General features: G+C 38.0%; 1 protein-coding gene across 6 annotated transcripts in view; it reads right to left on the bottom strand.

Annotated features, from left to right (window-relative positions):
• ELP4 (elongator acetyltransferase complex subunit 4) overlaps nt 1-21,891 on the bottom strand; it is a 293,928-nt gene that overhangs the window by 157,214 nt on the left and 114,823 nt on the right. For 4 of the 6 annotated variants that reach the window (XM_045016036.1, XM_045016038.1, XM_045016037.1 and 1 more), the window contains exons 8-9: nt 15,798-15,906; nt 12,912-13,018 (exon numbers count right to left, since the gene is read on the bottom strand). In XM_045016036.1, the coding sequence (XP_044871971.1) occupies nt 12,912-13,018; nt 15,798-15,906 (216 nt within the window). Of the gene's footprint in view, nt 1-7,395; nt 7,673-9,567; nt 9,589-12,911; nt 13,019-15,797; nt 15,907-21,891 lie in introns of those variants that run through there. The other 2 variants (XM_045016039.1, XM_045016041.1) reach the window with 2 other exon arrangements.

Raw genomic sequence — 21,891 nt, 5'->3', positions numbered from 1 at the left:
CCATTTATTTACAGACTGAACAAGGGCATTTCATTCTGTAGCACTGACCCTTAGTCCATTACAATATGTCCAAGTGACCTTTAATTGAACACATGGCTTTGTTTCATGCTCTTCCAGTGGTGCAACAAAACTACATTACAAATTGGTATCAATATTTCTAAACAAAAGAATAACTTATTTAAATAAAAATGAATGAGACTTCAGCTTATTAAAAAGGAACTGCAAAAACATTGAATTACAACATTTCAATTGTCAAAGTTTTGAGGAAGTTAATGGAATTCTCTCTCCCTGTAAACAGAAAGTTAATTCTGTTAACAAAATATGAAAGATACAGTATACTGCAAAGGTAAACACATTATCTAGAAGTTGGTGATTTTTCAGTTTTGTTCTGGTGATATTTGCTACATTATCTTCATGCACCAATCTCCAATCTGACCAGTCAATATCAGCCAGGACTACTTAATATTAACTGGTGACAAATACTGGCAGAATTTTCTAAACTAAAATGTCTAAATAGTAGTATATTCAGATTCAGGAATTTCATCTTCTTCATTTTGCAATAATATTGTTCAGTTTTAAATTCAGTGCAGTACAAAGATCTTATTTGATTTCTCATTTTTCTACAAATTATCAATATTCAGAATTTTTTTTAAAAGGAATTGCATTTCAAATATTATTTTAGCCAAAGTAATGATAATTTTAAAATAATAACCCAAAACCTTATCTAAAGTGTACTGTCAGAATTTTAAACCCATTTATTTATTGAAATTATTTGAAAGAATGTAATACATTTTTGACAGGCAGTCTTTTACAATATTGAAATCAAATCTTTGATGTCATCAAACCCTTCATATTCTGCGCCTTATTCCTGGAAGGCTCATGCCAAAATGATTTAGTTTGATTTTCTTTAACAATGGTAGGTTGGCTTGACAGCATCTGACAAAACAATTCAGTGAACTACACCATATCAGGTAAAAAGAACCTGAACTGGCTACTAGATGAAATAACGTAGAATGGAACATGGAGTTATAAGGGTATTAATTTTGATTAGGATCTCTTGTTTAAGAAAGCTAACATTTAATTTTATTTGAAGAAAATTTCAATGCTATTATGCTTACCCTCTTTCCATCTATGCTTCTAAAAAACAAAATGAATATCTTAATTATTACAGTAGGAGAAGATGGGCAGGTGCATCAATGGCACAATTTGGAGCAATTCTGGTTGGACTACCATTAACCTCCATTACAATTTACTATAGTATTTTCTTCACATGGTGTACAGCCAGAGTTCCTTGAATCTGCCACCTTCCAACCTCTGAGCTGAAGTGGAATCTCAAATGTGTGATGTTCAGGAGAAGGCAGGGAGCAGTTCAAGAACAGGGAGGAAACATTCAGAACAGCCACTATCTTTCATGTGATCCACCAAGCCCACATGCTTCCAAAGGGGAATCAAGCCCCTGGATTGTAGCCACTACCCAAGCTTTATATCATTAGTAAATCAAAGAGCAATGCTTTCTGAAACACTCAAGAAAACCTCATAGCCTCGTTGTTTTGAAACTAAAAATTTAAGTGAAGTGCTGCCTACTACACTACAAGTACATCTACGTAAAAGGATCAAGTTACAACATGGTTGTCCTCCTGCCAAAGAAATGTCAGCTTCCATTTTGAGGTGTAATGAGATCTCAATATGTTTTAAGAATCATACTAATACTTTAGCACAATCTTTAAAGCACAGGGAGGGATGTCCTGTTTACATGGAAACTGGATCCCCCAACATGATTGTATATGCTGTGTACTGTATATAGGACTTATACCTGCCAGAAGTTCATCCCAATACACAGGAATGTAGTTGAGTCTTTTTGATCCATACTTAGGCCTGGTCTACACTAGGACTTTAATTCGAATTTAGCAGCGTTAATTCGAACTAACCGCTCAACCGTCCACACCAGGAAGCCATTTAATTCGAACTAGAGGGCTCGTTAGTTCGAATTTGGTACTCCACCCCGGCAGGTGGAGTAACGCTAAATTCGACATGGCTAGCTCGAATTAGGCTAGGTGTGGATGCAAATCGAACTTAGTAGCTCCGGGAGCTATCCCACAGTGCACCACTCTGTTGACGCTCTGGACAGCAGTCCGAGCTTGGATTCTCTGACCAGCCACACAGGAAATGACCCGGGAAAATTTGAATTCATTTTCCTGTCTGGGCACTTTGAATCTGACGTCCTGGCTGGACATCGGGGCGAGCTCCGCAGCACCTGCAACGATGCAGAGCTCTCCAGCAGAGGAGTTCATGTTATCTGTGAATAGAAAGAGGGACCCAGCATAGACTGACTGGGAACTCTTCGATCTGATCGGTGTGTGGGGCGAGGAGTCTGTGCTTTCGGAGCTGCGCTCCAAAACAGGGAATGCGAAGACCTACGAGAAGGTCTCCAAAGCCATGAGAGACAGAGGATACAGGCGGGATGCAACGCAGTGCCGCGTGAAAATCAAGGACCCCAGACAAGGCTACCAAAAAATCAAAGCGGCAAACGGACGCTACGGAGCCTGCCACCACTGCCCCACCAGTGACCGTGGACTCTGATGATGGGACGGTGTCGACGGCCAGTTCCTCGGTGATGTTCGCGGACGGTGAAGATGAGGAAGGGTTTGTGGAGGATGAGGCAGGCGAGAGCGCTTACAACGCTGGTTTCCCCGACAGCCAGGATCTATTCATCACCGTCACGGAGATCCCCCAACAACCCTCCCCGGCCATTAACCCGGACCCTGAATCAGGGGAAGGAGCAGTCGGTAAGTGCTTTAACCATGCTAACTTTTATTCTTAATATAACAGGAATCTTAACTGTGTGAAAAGGAGGTCTCTCTAGATATGGGGATAGAACAGAAATCATCCTTGGAGATCTCCACGAAGCTCTCCTTGCGTTAATCGAAAAGCATCAGCAGGAGGTTCCTGAGGAGAGCTGCCTTATTGGGTGCTCCGTGGTAGCACAGTTTTCCGCGCAAGGCTTTCATGAGGTACTCAGGGAGCACTGCCTCCCCGAGCACGGCTGTATCGGGCCCTGGTTCGTGCTAGCTTTCACGCAGCATGCACTCTCTATCTCCTTCAGTGACACTCCTCAGGGTGATCTCGCTCGGAGACTCCTGCATCTAATTAGGGTAATTACTGTAATTTTACGCCTGGTCCAAAGTATTTTTAAAAAATCTACGGACAGACGGCATAGCACAGACTCAGCACGCAGCTGCGTGACGAGCGTAACGGAAAGCCAAAGAATATAATGGACGCTCATGGAGGGAGGGGGGAATGAGGACGCAAGGTATCCCACAGTTCCTGCTGTCTCCGAAAAGTATTTGCATTCTTCGATGAGCTCCAAATGCTTCTAGGGTCAAACACAGTGTCTGCGGTGGGTCAGGGCATAGTTCGGCAATTTGCGCACACACCCCACCCACCACCAGAAGTGAAAACAATCCTCTGTTGACTCTTTTACATGTCACCCTATCTTTACTGAATGCTGCAGATAGACGCGATGGTGCAGCACTCAACACCAACATCCTTGCTCCCCCACGCTATGGATGGCTGATGGTACAAAACGATGGAAATCCGTCCTCATCATCAGCCTATTGGCACATGGGGCAGTGCAAAAGGGCTGGTAACCATGCCGACTAGCATCAGTAAGGTCGATCAAGGGCGCCTGTCCCTAATTTTTCATGGCAGATGGTGCAATATGGCTGGTAACCGTCCTCATTATTGCAACAGGGGGTTGAGCTCCATCAGCCCCCACCCTTCATTGTAAATAAAAGATTCGATTGCCCCTGGACTAGCAGAGGGATGATGGGCTCCTTCATCCACACTCCTTAATGTCCTGCCTGGACTATCATTGCAGCTGGAGGCTTCCTTCCACTCATTTCTCACAAACAAGTCACTGTGTCTTATTCCTGCATTCTTTATTACTTCATCACACAAGTGGGGGGACAATGGTATGGTAGCCCAGGAAGGCTGGGGTACGAACGGAATGAACAGGTGGTGTTGTTGCAGGAGCACCCCCTGTGAATAGCATACAGCTCATAATTTATGCAGGATCGGACACAGAGCAGCTGTGCTCTCTGGTTCTATGATACAGTGGTTCTCTAGTACACTTGCCCATAATCTAGGCAGGACTGATTCTATTTTTAGATACCAAAAAGGAGGGATTGACTCAGGGAGTCATTCCCAATTTTTGCTTTTGCGCCCCTGGCTGCTCGGCCAGGAGCACTTATGACAGCCCCAAATGGGGCAGTGCAAAAGGACAGGTAACCATGCCCATCTTATTACCATCTTATTACCAATTTATGGTATGGTTGATGGTACAATATGGCTGGTAACCATCTCTGCTGTCATGCAAAAGCAAAAGCATGCTGCTGTGTAGCGCTGCTGGCCCGCCTCTGTCAGCGGCATCTAGTACACATACGGTGACATACACAAAAGGCAAAACAGTGTCCATGGTTGCCACGCTATGGCGTATGCCAGGGCAATTCTGGGAAAACGGGCTTGAAATGATTGTCTGCCGTTGCTTTCCCGGAGGAAGGAATGACTGGCGACATTTACCCAGAATCCACCGCGAAAATGATTTCTGCCCCAGCAGGCACAGGGGTCTCAACCCAGAATTCACAGAGACAGCCTAGACTCAGTTAATTGTTCGCAAAAATGTATCTTTGCAAGGAATTCACTCCCTGTTTCCCATCTCACAGCTTCCACTGTCTCCAGACCTGCCACAGCATCCCCCTCGCAGAGGCTGGCGAAGATTAGGCGGCGAAAGAAAAAGACAAGGGACAAGATGTTCGAGGAACGTATGGGCTGCTACCTAGCAGAGGCGGACCAGCAGAGCCAGTGGAGGGAGACCGTCTCTCTGGGCCAGCGCTCACACAGCGAACGGGAGGAGAGGTGGCGTGAGGAAGACAAGCAGGCGACTGAAACAATGCTTGGACTAGTGAGGGAGCAAACGGACACGCTCAGGCGCCTTGTGGATGTTCTGCAGGACCGCAGGAGGACAGAGCCCCCCTGCAGTGTATCTGCAACCGCCCTCCCCCGCCACAAAGTCCCATACCCCCCTCACCGAAAATAATCAGGAGGAGGGGCGGCCGGGGACGTGAATACTGTCACTGCACCACAGCACAGTGCTCAAGTACCCAAAAGCTCTCATACCCTACATTTGCCGAAGTCCTTCACTTCCAGACTCACAGTAGTCCCAATCCCAGTCCCATCCCCTAACTGTCTACTTAATTAATAAAAATGATTTGCTGTTAATTACTGTTTCCGTTATGTTTTTTCAAAGAAGACTGTGTTCGAATGGGGGGCGTGGGGAAGGTGGTGGTTAATTGCATAGGACAGTCACCTTTCCCAGGGTACAGACACGGGGGCAGGATCAGCAGCGGGTCACACACACGGTGCAGTCAGTAGGCAACCTGGTCGGTTTTTGGAGGTGGTTTCCAGGATCTGTGTGGGCGGGGGAGATGTGACTTTGCAGCGGGGGAGGGCGGTTACAGATCTTATACAGCGGTCCTTGTCCTGGACCGCTGAGTCACGCAGCTGAGGAATCTGTATCCGTCCTCCTCCACCACAAGGTCACATATCCGCCCGCACACAGAATTCCATAAAGAGGGATGGCAGGCTCCGTTGAAAGAAGCATTCCGGCACTGCGGACCGCTCTAGGAGCAGGAGCCTGTCATTCCTTGAGTTTAGAGGCGGTCTTTACATCACCGCACACCCTACCCAGCACAGCCTGCGTCCCAGTTTCAACCCTTTCACGAAAAGTCATGAATAAAGAAACCTTTGTTAAGTAATAATGGGACATGTATTTTATTTTTACACGTATGCTGGAAGTGGGGGTAACGGGGTGAACGGGGTATGTAACCGAAGAGGAGAGTCAACAGTAACTGGGTAAAGAAACAGGGGCAGGTTCAGCTTATCTGTAAAGAAACTGAACAGTCACAGGTCACGCTGCTCGCGGCTCGCTGGTATTTGAAGAGTTCCTTGTCGCTGTCCCAGGTGCCTGTATAGGGCTTCATGAGCAAGTGCATTAGCGGGCAGGCTGGGTCCCCGAGGATGACTATAGGCATCTGCACATCCACAACAGTTATTTCGTGGTCCGGGAAGAAACTACCTTCCTGCAGGCGTCTGAGCAGCCCATAGTTCCTGAAAACACACGTATCATGAACCTTGCCCGGCCACCCGACGTTGATGTTTGTAAAACGTCCCCTATGGTCCCCCAGTGCTTGCAGCACCATTGAAAAGTAGCCCAATTTCTCAGCAGCTGACTGTGGAAGACGTGGACGATAAAGTGCGAGGAGGAGAAAACGGCGATGATCGCAGCGGGCTCCGTGCTTGCAGTGCTGTGGCGTCCGCGCTGTCACTGACCAGAAAAGTGCACGAACAGATTGCCCGCAGGCGCTTTCACGGAGGGAGGGAGGGAGGTTGTGATTGACGGTTCAATGACGACACTTACCCAAAACCACCCTCGACACATTTCTCCCCCCAGCAGGCATTGGGGGCTCTACCCAGCATTCCAATGGGCAGCGGGGACTGCGGGAACTGTGGGATAGCTTCCCACAGTGCACCGCTTCCAAAGTCGACGCTGGCCCCGTGAATGTGGATTCAGAAATTCGAATTAGTGTATTTAGTATGGATACACAAATTCGACTTCATAAGGTCGAATCCACAAATTCGAACTAAGTTGATTCGAAATAGTCTTGTAGTGTAGACAAGGCCTTAGGAAACTATAACTTGACTAAGTGGCAAAGAGTTCTGTGGCACCTTATAGACTAACAAACGTATTGGAGCATGAGCTTTCGTGGGTGAATACCTACTTCGTCGGATGCATGTATTCATCCACGAAAGCTCATGCTCCAATATATTTGTTAGTCTACAAGGTGCCACAGAACTCTTTGTCGCTTTTACAGATCCAGACTAATACGGCTACCCCTCTGATATATAACTTGACTAAGATTCCAATAAGTGATTATATTCTAGCTTCTAACAGTTCTTATACTTACACAGTTTATGGCCTATATGTTTTCTTTAAAAAATGTTACCTGAAATAGTTCATTAATTTCATATGCATTGATAAAATGGAAAATAATGCACCTTTATAAAAAAAAAAGTGAAATACAATCAGAATTGAGATGATCATCAGTGAAGGCTGTTCTGAGTAGAGAATTTCTTGGAGAAAGAAGCTTAGGAACAGATGATATAACTATTCAAACAGATGTAGATGTGTGTATATAATATATATAATTTTACTTGCAGATAACTTTATTACACAAAGATGTACATCTCTCTGTACACACATACATATACGCCATATATGCTGATGACAGGATTAATTTTTCACATCAGCAAAAATAGCTTGGCAATATTATCCTCCTGAGTCAATATGCAGTCATCACTATTCTCAATGCATTTAGTGAATGATAACTGTGAAATATTTTAAGGTGCCTGGTTCAGCAATATAATGGTCTGACAGAGTGCAGACATGCTGAGGCTCAGAGTTCAGGTCTTGAGCTCATCCCTTCATCCCTGGGCTAGCAGAAATTGGAAGTGCTACAGGACACAGCTCCTGAGGAAGGAGAATGGCTTTGGTTTGGCCTTCAGCAATCCCTTCTGGTTAAATGAAGGTGTCACACTGAGACGACCCAGCACACGTCTTGGAAAAAAACGGGGAGAGGAGAACACAGCAAAAAGGTTCAAGTATCGGGATTCAAGAAGAGACCCTCAAAAGCAGTGCTTCATGGTAACTTCAAAAATCCACCATGTTACAACCTTCCTAACATAATTAATGAACGTATAACATACACTGAAGTGACTATGTAGTTACAACTGACACCTGGAAGAGCAAGCCAGTTTTGGAAATCATTTCACCTCTAATAATATAAAACTTCCTTAGGTGGTGAAAAAACAAAAGTCCATTATTTTGATTGCTGTAGGGAACTCACATATTTATTACACACACACACACACTTACACTTTTCTAGACTTTCTCCTAAATGCATAGCTTTTTCCTTTGGCAGCAATGGATATGACATTAAAAGAATGCACAACTGATGTAGAGTGCTTCGGAGTACAGTCTGTAAATGCCTGCCATTGAGATGGTAGCTACTTTACTGCCACAAGAGTACTCTAATTCTAATTCTTTTCTATATTTTCCTCTCCTTCCCTCACGGAACACCTTTGAGAGATGTGACCTTTGAGTTCAGGAAACTCACTACTATTAGGCTATATGTGGAATTGCAGCATAGCTATGATGCTGAGCTTCAAACAGAATTGTCTTTTGCACACAGGATCTAAAGTTTATCCTCTACTTGTGCAGGTACTATACATCCTTTAAAGCTAAGATTTTAATAATTACTTTTCTTATTTGTACAGGTCTGAATACAGAGTGTTTGCAACTAATAATAATTTATTTTTTCCACAACAATTGTAGATATTCTTAGACAAAATTTGCACAATAAAGAAACAAATATTATTTTGTAAATCTACTAAATGGCCATTATCTGAAGACTTTTTAAAAAAAAATCAGGTGTATAACAAAACAGTAGTAATTTAAAAGATTATTTGTATGAAGTTTCTCATCTCTAAACATTTCTCTGAATTTCTTAAATGATTAACTTTAACAAAATAATAGTAGGAGTTTATGACCACCACACAATAACAAAAGAATAAGAATCTTATTCCAACTGTCCTATCAAACCAGGTAATGATGTCCTGCCAGCCAAACTCAGAGGGAACATGCAAAATAAATACTAAAGGAAACAGGCCTTAAGCCGCCTAAGGGAAAGTCAGCAAGATGGCAATTTCAATCATTTGGAATAATACTAAAGCAGCCCTAGGCTCTTCTCAGAATGGAAACATGTCACTGTTACCGCAATATTTCAACAAATCAGAATGCAAAAGAAAGGAACACTTATGTAATCACATTGGTAGAACAGCACTTTACTCAACATTTAAATGGAAAAAAATTATGAAGAAATTCCCTGTATGTGAATTAGTGTAAGTGAACATAAATGACTGTAAGAAAAAAAGTTTCCTTAAAGGTCTGTAGGATTTCAAAAGCTTGTCATTTAGAAACAGTTTTCTTTAATATTTTTGGTACAAAGGGCTTTTAGAATGACAAGGAAGTGGTTACACCAAGAAAAACTATGAAGAAGGTGAGAGGCATGTTAAAAGTGAAAATCTAACAAATGCTGATACAAGTTACACTCAGTTATACACAAAGAAAAGGTATTTAAACACTAGCCTGGAAAGTTTAATTAAGATGAATAAGGTTGTCATACATTTAACTGAGAAATCAAAAAATATTTCAAATATTTGGGGAACTTACCTAATGAGTAAACTTTTAGTGTGTGTCTAGTCATGTAGCCATCTTTTAGTCAATCATCAGAAAATCAAAGGCAAATTGGCATGACTCAACCTAAACTTTAATACCGCATGATTGTGTCGTGTAAGCTTGTTTTGTGCGAGGGCTGCTGTGGTTTTAGCAGAGAGATTAACGACCGGACCTAAGTTGGCCTCCAAACCTTGCCCTGCTGATGCCTCAAGCCCTTTGAAGTCTGACCATCATACCTGGCAAAACAACAGTGGGAACTAGGCTGGTGTCAGATCTAATCAAGTTGCCTGCCTCAGCATAGCTAACTATGGGGTACACTAATTGGCCCAATTGCGGATTATATCTTTTGCTACAGATTCAAGACAATAATTTAGTCAAATGATGGTTTTTATCTCCTTCTAATTAAGATTCCAAAGTGGGAAGAAATAGGATTAGACAGGCTAACTTCAAAATTTTGTCCTTTAAAGTGGTATGCACATTAGATATGTCTATTTTGCCATGTTTAAATATGGCAACAAGTAAAGGTTTTTGGGAAAGATAAATACAACTGTTCTAACTCTTATCAAATATAGCCATGTTTTCCTGCAAATAGTTAAGCTAAATATTTTTAAAATGAAACATGTAAATCCGTAAGAACACTCAGAGCATGTATTTTAAAAGGTGAACAAATGTATCAATCTTCAACACAAAAAAGTACTCCCCCTATGGAATAATTTTTAATCTATGTAATTTTTACAAAAACCAGAAACTCATAAAGGACTATTAATTCTCTTAGGTAAATTTTCATATACAAAAACTTTAACAAAGCTAAGCGTACTAAGCTGTATAAAGTGTTCCTATCCTCTTAGAAATAATTAATTCTATTAAAAAATTGTGACATTGATCTAAGCCTTTTTATTGAGGGCCAAACTATAGGTAGTTAAGTTTATTGATGTGAAAAGCAAGTCTGTGGCCCATTAGGGACTTTAAAAGTTGACACTGTAATGAAATAGGAAGTTGGACAGCTTTTTTGAGGAGATAAAGGGGCCTCCTTCACTGCACACATTACAAATGTTGCCACTTGAGAAGCAGTAGTCTAGTGATGAAAACTTCCTTGAAGCAATTTTGTCACAAGTCACAGGTTGTGCTTCCCTACCTCAGCATTTATAATCTGATTTTAAAGATACGCTCAGGTAGAGTTCAACATCACCTTCCCAGATATGTTTAACATACTTTACACAGCTATTGTCTAAAACTGTAATGTATTTAAATATATATTCTCATTTCTAATTCTACCAAACTAGACTCTACAAATGTCCTTAACTCTTTAAAGTTTATATTGTTTTTGTAAAGCTGCAATATTGCTTGTAAAGCACATAGTTTGCTACCTTTTGTTTTTGCCAAAGGATTTGGAATTGACTGCTGATGCATTACATTTTAACTGTAGTATCCAGTTTTGAGTGATTCTATCCAGAACCTACTTTTTTCATCCATTAATTTTTTTCTTTTTCAAAAGTGCCATGCCTTCCAAAGCTACCCTGGTCAGTCAGGCTGTGCGTGGCCTGCTCCTTCTAATATAGGGAAGAAGAGAAGCTTATATGGATTGTAGCTTGGTGCAATGGGTAGAGGCATATCACAGTAGAATAATGGTCTAAGTTGTTCAAAGAGGACTGACTTGCCTCAACTTGGTTTGCAAAAAGTTTATCCCCATCAAGAACTGAAATTATTCAAAAGGGGCCCCTATCTGAACAATGAGGGTTGAAATTATTCAAGTGGGTCATCTACCCATCTCTACAGCAACAGTTTTTTTCCAAGGGTTCCATAACACCCCTGATTCAAACTCTTTTGTCCCTAGGTTAATGAAATTCTTTATACAGAGCCTCCTGATTTGTTTTTTACAGCAATACAAAGTGGTAACCTTAGATCTTGCGGACAGAAGAATCATCTTCTGATCCAGGCAAGAAAAATTCAAAATATTTCAATTAATAGATAAAGTAAATGTGAATTTAATATAGTAGAAAATAATGGTGCATATTTGCTTGTGTTACTGAAAATAATTATAGCTTATGTCTAAAACCTGGCATGAATCTAGGACTGATTCAAAAAAACCTAATAGTCTTTTGATAAAAGTGAAATTATGTTAAAATGGTCTAAACCACTATGGTGGTTTATTCCTTTAACTGTATTTTCTGAGAAGTGGGGAAAAAAAATTGAAAAGAAGTCACCTTTAAACCCCGGCCCCTCCAACAATCTCCTTCATGCATTTGGCTTTAAGTGGCTTTTGAAGGGAGTATCTCCAGTTGAGAAACTTCTAGCTATCATGCAGAGATGACCCGAATGAAGAACTGGCTGACCGATTAACTATTAACTACTCTCAATAGGATTAGATAATTAAGGACATTGATGACCATTAATTAGGAGGAGGGTACCTTAATTTGTCACTTGATAGGGCCCTTTCAATGATTTATAGGTTAGGGCTACTTACAATTGTGAAGAGAAAGCAAAAAAAAAAAAAAAAAAAGGGAGAGAACCCTTAAGTTACCTTATCAAGTGGCCAGCTAAAGAGGGCAGAGGGTCAAATAAGGGCCAAAGTGGTCACTTAAGGGTGAAGTCCCAAACACCAAAGCAGTGCCAAGGCACATTGACCATCATTTGGTGATGAAGTAAAAAATATGCTAATTTATTGGTGGCAATTCTCTCTTTTATGGTTTCAAGCAGTTAAGACAAGTGGCTTGCTTAAGAGCTTTTCATTTGAAAAGAGATTAAACAAAATGGTTTGTCAGGACTGCTTGGCTGTTTTATGTCTTTGTTAAAAAAAAATGTTCAGACTGTACCAATGACTATCATATCATCCAAAAAGCCTTCTCCCTTCTCTGAACATTTAGTTCATTAATAAATACATCAACTCTAATTGCTTAATAGTTCTATGTTCATTTGCTCTTTAGCAAGATTAAAATGAAATACATCTTTTGTATTACTCCCTTCCATCAGGACCGTCTGTATAAAGGTCAGAGAAAAAAAGTTTAAATTTGGTAGAAAATTTACTAAAGGACATTAGAGTAAGTGATACTGTGTTTAAAATGACATAAAAGAGCTAAAGGTGATTTCAGTAATGCAAAGAAAATGGTTTTTGAATACTGATAAGGACACTTATCCCTTATGCCACATACAATTTTAGGCAGCATTATACATTAAAGTCCCTCAACTGGGGTAATAACATGTAGCTATTTTCCCATTCACTAACACAAGTAAGAGTAAGTCATTAACATTTAATTAAACATGCTCCTGACATCCTCAGAAATATGTATGTCATGCTTTGTTACTAAAGGTTGTGGCCTACTTCCTATGTACATTTTAAAACAAAATAAACTGTTTATGCATAATCTGATTTGGTACAGCTAGAGAGACTTATTTTTAATTTGACTGCATATTGAAAATAATATTTTATAAAACCATTCTAAATAGGTGAACCACAATTAAATGAACATGTAACAAAAGTTAAAGTATTTCACAAAACTAAAAGGTAGGACTTGCTCCACCTTTCGGGTTCTAAATAGTGAAACAAAACTGTTTCTCTTACCTCAATGGTGAACAGCTTCCTTTTTAATCTAAAAGCAAGGTCCTTCGTGCCTGACACATCACAGATCAAGCTATTAAGCCGAGGAATCTGGTGCACATGAATCAAACCTTGCGGAAAGGAAAAATAAAAGGAGGAAAAAATGTAAGAAAATGCTGTCATCCAGATGCATAAATTAAAGAGTCTTACAGCAGAATTCTGTATATTTACACACACTCATCCTCCCCTTTTAAAACTGCAGCTTACTACCAGGAGCAATGAAGCAAATGGTGCGATTATACTCATGTAATCAAGCAGAATAAGATAAACAGAAATCCTTGTGCGAGGAAAACTAATTGCACTTTGGTACAGAAGTACAGATGTAAAGAGGGATCTTAATACTTGTCAAAACTACAGCCGGTTTGTGTGTGATTTTCTCTTGTATTTACAGTAAGCAAATATGGCTATCACCTTGCATGCTGCCCACGGCACCACTGAGTGATCTTTATTTTATTAAATGCACCAGTAAGCAGCCAGCAAAACAAGGCTTATGGGTTACTGATAACCAGTGAAGCTGTAATGAAAAGTATTTCATTTTGTACCTTGATAATGACTTTTAAAAGTGTTGTGGTACACAGCATTTTAGAGCACACTCTTTGATAAATTTTAACCCCTACATCATCACAACAAAAATGAATTTTCTACATGCAAGACTTTTACATAGCTGTTCTAATTTTTTTTTATAACAATACTAGGTACACTGCTAGCTCTGCATTCCGTCAGTTGAAACTCAAGCTGATTTTTTCTGACAAGGACGCTGGATGGTTTTTGTTCAGCCTAATACAGTGTCTGAACAACCTAGGGGTCATTTTCCACAGTTGAAAACTAAGACTATTCTACAACGCTCTCAATTACTGGCCTACATTTGATATTCACAAATTCAAGGTGTCTACATGAAAATATTGCAGAGGCAAATTCAATGTTACATTAATTTAGAAGAGCTATCTCACTTGAAAATGGCTGCTGTGAGGAAACAAATTAAGACGAGTGTGGGGTATTTTTCAAATTTTTACTTTTTGTTTGGTGGAATTACAGAAGACAAAGAGGAAAAAAGTTTCATACACTTTTAAATAGAGTTTTACAAATAATATCCTATTAAAAAGGGTCTTCTAAATTCTTGGGAAAATGTTATAAAAATAATCAAAAACCTCTTTTTCCAATTCACTGAATTCTAAGAATTCTTTACATAGTTCAAAATGTGACCATAATGTACAGGTAGAGCAGCTCCACCTCAAACAGAGCTGTAAAATATTATTATACATGTTTAATAAAGGGATATCAGCACAACCTTCAACCTTTACTTACTTTTCACAAGTTTAATGCAAAACTGTAGGCTTTAAAACAAAATAATAAATTTAGGATTTACTCATAAATGCAGCAATGTCATCAAAACAGTCTACTGAACTTTGTCTATAGGCAGAGCCTTGTGTTATCTGCAGTGAATAATGCACCTTTTACAAAGAAATTTTCAGGAAAAGAAACCACACCCCAAAGCCATCAGAAAAATTTCAATCCTGCAAATCTGATCAATTTTTTAGAGTTTGAGATAAAGAGTACCTATTAGAAAATAAAAACCAGTAAAGCTTTTATGTTTAGTATTATTTATTGGGACAAAAAAACAAAAGTATTTAACATGAGTTCTTAAAGTAAATACAGGATAGGAAAGGTATATATTGTCTTAAAGACCTCCTTCACTATTAAGATAAATTCTATTATATTAAATTAACAGAACTGTATTAGAATGCAAAAATGCCACATAGGGCCTATATAATAGGCAAATTATTTTTGTAGTAGCTTTTGTTCATTTTTTCAGCCACTCTTTTCTAATAATCAAATGTACATTCTTTTCTTTTCTTTCTTTTTAAAAAAAGTTTGCTCTGATTTATGAAACTGCAGCCTGAATACATACAGTAGTATAAAAAGTGTTCTTCAATACCATTTCTGCTTCATTTTCTGTGCTCTAGCATGGAAAAACATTGCCACATTTTCGCATGCTTACAGCAGGCTTCAAATAAGCAGTTCAGTCTTTAGACTAGAGGTTTCCATGGAACTACAGTAGTATCACAATAATAATAGCGGTAATTTATGCGCACACAGATCACCACTCTGGATTAGCTAAAACTGTTTGTTATTCACTGCTTAGGCTATGCATATCTTCTAATCTTTCAGAATTTAAATAGTTCTGCAACCCAAACTTTTATAAAATCTTTGTTAACTGAACCCAATGATTAAACACTGTTACACATGTTGAAAATAAGTCACTAGAAAGACTGGATGGAATAATAAGTTTCTCTACAAAAATTAGTTTCATATTTATTTTTACCTACACTAATTTCCATACTCAGTACTTTTGAAGGAAGAATTGCCATAATTAAAAGCAGTAAACAGTAAATTATCATCTTCAAACACAAAGTTTTGCATACTGCATCATTTAGCAGTTCATTCACTTAAATATATCATGTTTTTTCACGTTCTCTATTTAAAACTTGGCAGATCAGAAATATTGATTTCATGACAAGTTCAGCTCACTGGTCAGATGATTGCCAAGCCTCCCCTGCATGTGAATTCCCCAAAGCCTGCCTGTTGAGATGTACATCTGATTGAGCCATGCCTCAGTAATATGGCTTGACAACATGCAAGGAGTTGCCATGTTTCCTTTGCAGCCTTAATGCACTTTACTGAAAAATTGCCTAACTCAAGATTGGTTAGCAAGGAGTAACATTTAAGAGGTATATTCCAAAATGAAATCAAATGCTACTTCATAGGAGATACTCCAATAGGAGAGTAAGCTGCTAAGTGCCCTAGAAGCACTCCATGCAGACTTTTTGCATTGCTAAAGATGGAACTTACCCTGGTAATCCTTGTATAATGGATTGGTTTCTCTCTCAGAGCCAATAAATGATTCAAGACCAACTACCGTATCTGACAAGTTTGTTACACGCTCCATAATTGCTTTATTCTGTAAAACATGGAAACAAAATATACATCTTCTGTGATGAAAAAGATAATTAATGTTCTGAGAGTAGTAAGTCTTTGTCTTCTAATGACAAACTGAAGTGAAAATAGGTCATCAATACCTAGAAATAACCAGAAACTAAAAAAGCTTCTAGTAATTTGCATCTAAGGAAAACATGCCCTAACTAAGATGATCTGGAGAGAGAGCTGACTCAGAACTAAATTTCACACTTTTTCTAAATCTTTATTTTGATTTATGCATTTATTCATATTGAGAAAGATTTTCAAAGGCATACATAACATTAGATAGCTACCTTTCATTGACTTTCAATGGAAGCTAGATGCCCAACTACTATTTGTCCCTTTGAAAACCTCATCAATTGAAAAATGTATTAAAACATGATACTGCAATCTTTTCCAAAATGCATTACCCAATTACATGTTTTAGAATAGTATAAAATGATAAAGGATATCATTAATAATAAGCAAAATATTTTTCCAGTCATTTTTGTTTTTCTTCTGAATCAGAAAATACACTGTGGAACATATCAATCCAAAAAACGGTAGTGTCGAATTTCCATTTCTCGATATATTTTCAGTTTAGTTGTGATATTTTGGGCTTAAATCTCCTCTCTGATATCTGAGAGTGTATTGTCATATGTATCCTAAAATCTGCTACTCTGTTTGCACATAAATACAATACTGAATTTTACAAGACAGAGAAATATGCACATTGGATACCAGAATGGAGACCTCCATATTTAACTGAAGAACAAAATGTGCTTAAGAGATTCTTTGTAGATACCACTGTATGATGAGCAGTAAAATATGATAAAATTATGATGAAAAGCAGAATGCTTCAACTTAATCAATGTGCTTATCTTAAAGCAGTCCCCAGAGTTTTTATACTCTGTCCTTGATAGTTGTGTACGGATGCCATACCCACCATATTTTCAGAAAGTAGCAGGTCCAAACAATTACCCCCAAATACCCATTTCAGGGAGGAGGAATTAGGCCATCATCTGATTCTAAAGGCTTTTCCATATCCTGATTCTCTTTCCTAATCATGTGCCCTACACTTACAGAAAAAGGGCTATCGTAAATATCACCATCATATGAGATTATCAGCTATACAAAGATTTTATATTATATATAAGAAAATTCCCAAATACAAACAATGATTTACATCCAATATTTAAATAAAAGTAGATCTAAATACATTGACACAGTCACAGATAAAGCACATTACACTGCAATGTATAGGATTTTTAATTTAAAAAAATATAAAATACAAAACCCAATATCCCTCAAAATACCATATTTAACAACATACTAGCCTTCTACTTGACTATTGAGACATCTGCAAAACACATGGGGAAGGTGAATGTTTCTTCTTAACGCTGGTAGGAAAGTGTCTGAAAACCACTTTTATATCAACCCCCAAAATAACCTGCTTCTGCTCCACTCCGGCCAATCTGCTTGGGGCAGCAGGATCAATCCCATAATGCCCTTCCCCATGTACCTGACGTAATTCAATCCTGTGGATTGCTGACCTTTCAAAGCCACCACTTGTGTAGGGGCCAACAAAGCTTGTTTTCACATGGAGTCAGACCTCTGTGAAGTAATTTCATGGTGAAGGGTAATTTGCTGTTGTACTCTGTCTTACTGGTTAGAAAGGAAATTCTAGGCGATCATTTGGACTATGGTAATGAAGTCTGACTGCATGTCTTACTCACACCATTATTACATCACACCCTAATGACATATACTACTACAAAATTAAAGCTGAACTTGTGAACATTTTCCCACTCCACAACTACCTGGCCAGCAATAACGATATACATTAACCCTATATTTCAGAGGCTCTTGCTAGTTCTAATCTAAAGGACAATTAGAAAAAGCAATTGTAGAAGTGTAGTGACCAGTGAGCTCTGAGCATCCAGACACTGGAAATTCCACATTTTTTTCTAAACCAAGTTCTTTGGCAGGCTATGAATATTATTTTTATTACTGGTATATTACCAACCTGCACAAAACCACCACATAGATATTAACAAATACAAACTAAACAAATAGTAAAGCAAGAAATAAACTTGTAATCATACTATACTTAAAAACAGTTATCAAAGGCCATTACGTGCAAATTTTGGTAAACTTTATGTTATAAATGATGTGGAAAGCTAATTTAGGTACAGAAGATGCTCAGGCATCATCAAGATGACCACAACATGCAAAGAAATAGAAATTATAAAAATAACAGCCACTCATTTTGGAACTGATTCAGGAGACCATTTAAGTACATGTTTAAGTCCATTCTTACTTAGGACAGCACTTAAGCATGTTTAACTTTAAGTTGATAGTTAAGTCCAATTGGCTTCAAAAGGATTTAAGAAAATGTTAAGTTCATGTTCAAGTGCTGTCTTGAATAGGTTTGCTTTCTTAGAGTGGGGCTTTAATGTTCAAGCTGGCTTTGTTTTAAAATATACCAAAACATTCTTCTGGTTTGGAGATGAATACATTTTATGCATAGAACTGTCATAACACAAACATGTTTCTTTCTATGGCATTGTTGACAAAGATCTGTTTATATCACATATTTTTCAGTTTTCAAAGTTCAGCATATTAATGTCCAATCAACGCTTATGTCAGCACACAGATTGTTGTGATGTATGGCATGCTGACATAAAACACACAAATCACGTTGCCCCATCTGGGCTTCAAAATTTAACAGAGCTCCAAATCTTCCTTCAATCCTATACAAATCTCCCACCAGCTTCTGGCGGAAACTTGGCAGGTCTGGAGATGAGCCATGGCATGGCTAGGAGTGGAGCCAGGAGAGAAGAGAATCAGGAAAGAAGTTTGCTGGCAACTAGGAGAGGCATTGTTTTAAATTATGTGAAACAATCCTGGAAAGTTCTCTGACTTGCTAGATGCTTTGCAATTTTTTCTAAATTAGTTACTTTAGTTACATTAGTTAAAAATGTAATTATTATAGCAACATGGTAGCGATCCTATAGTGAATGTCGGGGTGGGTATTCCATTCTACTCTAGTTTCTAATCATAATCGCAGCCAGAAATTCTATTCTTGACTGAAATTTGTAATGTTTGGTCTCAAGCTAAACGTGCATGTTGGGGGGAGGGAGGTGTTTTTTTGTTTTAAATCTGAAGAAAATCCATTTGGTCATCTTTAAATATGAATGTGAAAAAATATACTGTAAGTTTTAAAAATATTAACTTATACGATTTTTTTCTTCTCAGACAATTCCAAAGTTGCTTTGTCATACTCCTTCATTCTTGACATTTATGTAGTCCTCAGTCACTCTGTATGTTTATTTTTTAAATAAACATTTTTAAAGAAATTAGGGATGAATTAAAATGATGTATGGACCATAAGCATATATGGAATTCTAGTGCCATATAAATATATAGAGCCATATATATTGAAATTTGCACACTGACATTATTTTCATGGGGCTAGACTTCTGGAATCACCCCTTCACCTACCAAAAAATAGTTCAAGCAATCCTCGTTCATCAGGATAGACTACTTAGAGAAAATCAACTACTTTGACCCACTTTGCTACCCCTAGTTTGCAAATCCTACTAGTTCCCGTCTAATTTTGAGCCTCAACCTTCCTTCCAGAAGTCAAAAATTTCCCAGGTTCCAAATAGCCATCAGTTCCAGACAGCACAAACCTATGTTTTGCTTTGTACTTTTCCATTTTTAAAATAAATTAAAAACCAGGAAAATTGAATGCAACACATTATTTTAAGTTCTCATTCTTTATATAGCATTGAGTGAACACAGGTGAAAACTAAAAAATTAAGCTTAAGTCACACCAGCTTTTCTACACTGGATTTATACATAAAGTTTTACATTTAAACAGGAACATTAGTAATTCACATTATAGATGTGTCATGAAGCCTAGTTAACAGCGTTGTGACAACTTAAAATTTACAAAGTTAAAGATATTCAGAAGCTTCAATTTTCATTATGACCTTTGTATGAACATAATTTTTTACATTTAATTCTAGGCTCCATTTGAAATTAAGGATTGCAGTACTATGTCGCTTTCCAAACAAAAGGTTAGAAGTGTCCTTTGGTGAGAGGGACTTCATTTAGTGGTTACCCTGCTGAAAGACATTGCAGTTACCTCAACATTAAGTTTCTTTAAATCATGATCTAGGGTGTATATATTGAATCAAAATCAAATTAAAAAAAGTTTTTAAAGTGTTTCATTATCTACAAAGGTTAATTAAAGAAACCACAGAATAATTAGCAATGGATGTACAAAACTATTTAAAACAAGTAAATAACATACAGTTCATATGCAGCACAGCCCTGGATAAGATTACAAAACTTTCAATCATTCAACATTTACATTTTAGTTGTTTTGCCCATGGTATTTAGTTGATAAATTTCAGCATAACAAGCAAAGGAGTACTAGTTATTATCCCCCCATATTGGGGATACTCCCATAAAAGTTTGTAGCTGAACAGGCATTATTTGATAACGGATGTGTAAGCCATTGTAGGTCTCCATAGTAGTTAAATCTGTAGTTGTATGGATTTCTGCCATCACCAATAGGTGATTCTTTAAAATCCTGACACTTTACAGAAAAGGATATGAAAGGTACAGAAATCAATCAGAAGGGGGTAGTTTAGGCAAAAATAATTAGCATTTGACTTTTGAACTAAAAGCAGATTTAGATGTACTTTCCCTAAGTTTTTAGCACAGCATCCAAAGTAGACTATGACTATTACAATCATTTGTTTATTTCTCCTGCCTTACATTCTATGTCATGGAGCAGAATTAACTAATGATACTATAGCAGTTGTAACCTAAGTTAGGGCAGTAAGAAAAACAAGCTCTGTGTAATCCTTAGAATAAATAAGTCTTGACATTTTCTGAAAGGTTATGTTTGCAATAATATGGTAATACCTGCACAATATACCAGCACTTACCACTTGTCATTACTGCTTAATCCCCAAAGTACAGCTGAATCGAAAGGATAAATTATTAATACTTAAGAAACAACTAAATTATTTATCTCCATTTGTTATTAATTACCGCTACTGAAATCATAAAATTACCCATACAATTTAGATCGTCAATAAAAATTAAAGAATGCTTTTAAAAGTTTTCCCTCCCTGAGCTATCACTAGGCTATTATCCAATAACTATTAGAGATTATACAGACTAACACGGCTGCTACTCTGAAACCTACTAGAGATTAGATTTTTATACTAATTTTATAACGAGACAATACTTGTTTTACCATTTATAAATCCATGAAATAAGAGAATTTTTTAAAGTGGTCTATTTTAAATAAGTATGTTAACTACAATTAAGAATTGTAGCAAGTACAAATGATAAATTTATTTTGTTTTAAAGCTGAATTTGCATTTCTTGCAGTTCCAAAATTCCTACTAACTTCTGCATTTTTGATGCAGAAAGAATTTGGGATCAGGCCACTGATATGTAAAAATCTATTTATCAAATGGATTAAGCAACTCTACACAGCTGGATGAAGTTTTATGAAATCTATGGTAAATGGCAGAAGCCCTGAAAAATATATTCCAGGGGATTTCTACAAATCTGTGTGGCCTTCTGAAGTGAACACAATAAATTTAGGCCCTAACCCAGCAATTTGATGCAGACCTCCATCTTGTGAAGAGCCCTACCCTGCCTTCACTAGGATTATGACCAGGTGTAGGGGACTACTCACAGGGATCTGATTGCAAAGGCCTTACTTATTGTTCATGTGTTCCCCTAATTTTTGTTCGCACCCATGTCGAGTTTATATTGGTTTACAATCATACTATGACTAGTACTTTCAAATAATTTCATGTGCCCAACAGAAGAAAAGAAAAGCAGGAATATCTATAGTAAAAACTCAAACACCTAAACACATTAGATATCTTTATCAAAAATGGTAAAGGAATGGGGAAGGTATCATTTGACCAAGGCATAAGAGTAGTATTAATTA

The sequence above is a fragment of the Mauremys mutica genome, chromosome 4 (assembly GCF_020497125.1).
Source record: "Mauremys mutica isolate MM-2020 ecotype Southern chromosome 4, ASM2049712v1, whole genome shotgun sequence".
Classification (NCBI taxonomy): Eukaryota; Metazoa; Chordata; order Testudines; family Geoemydidae; genus Mauremys; species Mauremys mutica.
This window is presented reverse-complemented; position numbering and strand designations above follow the sequence as displayed.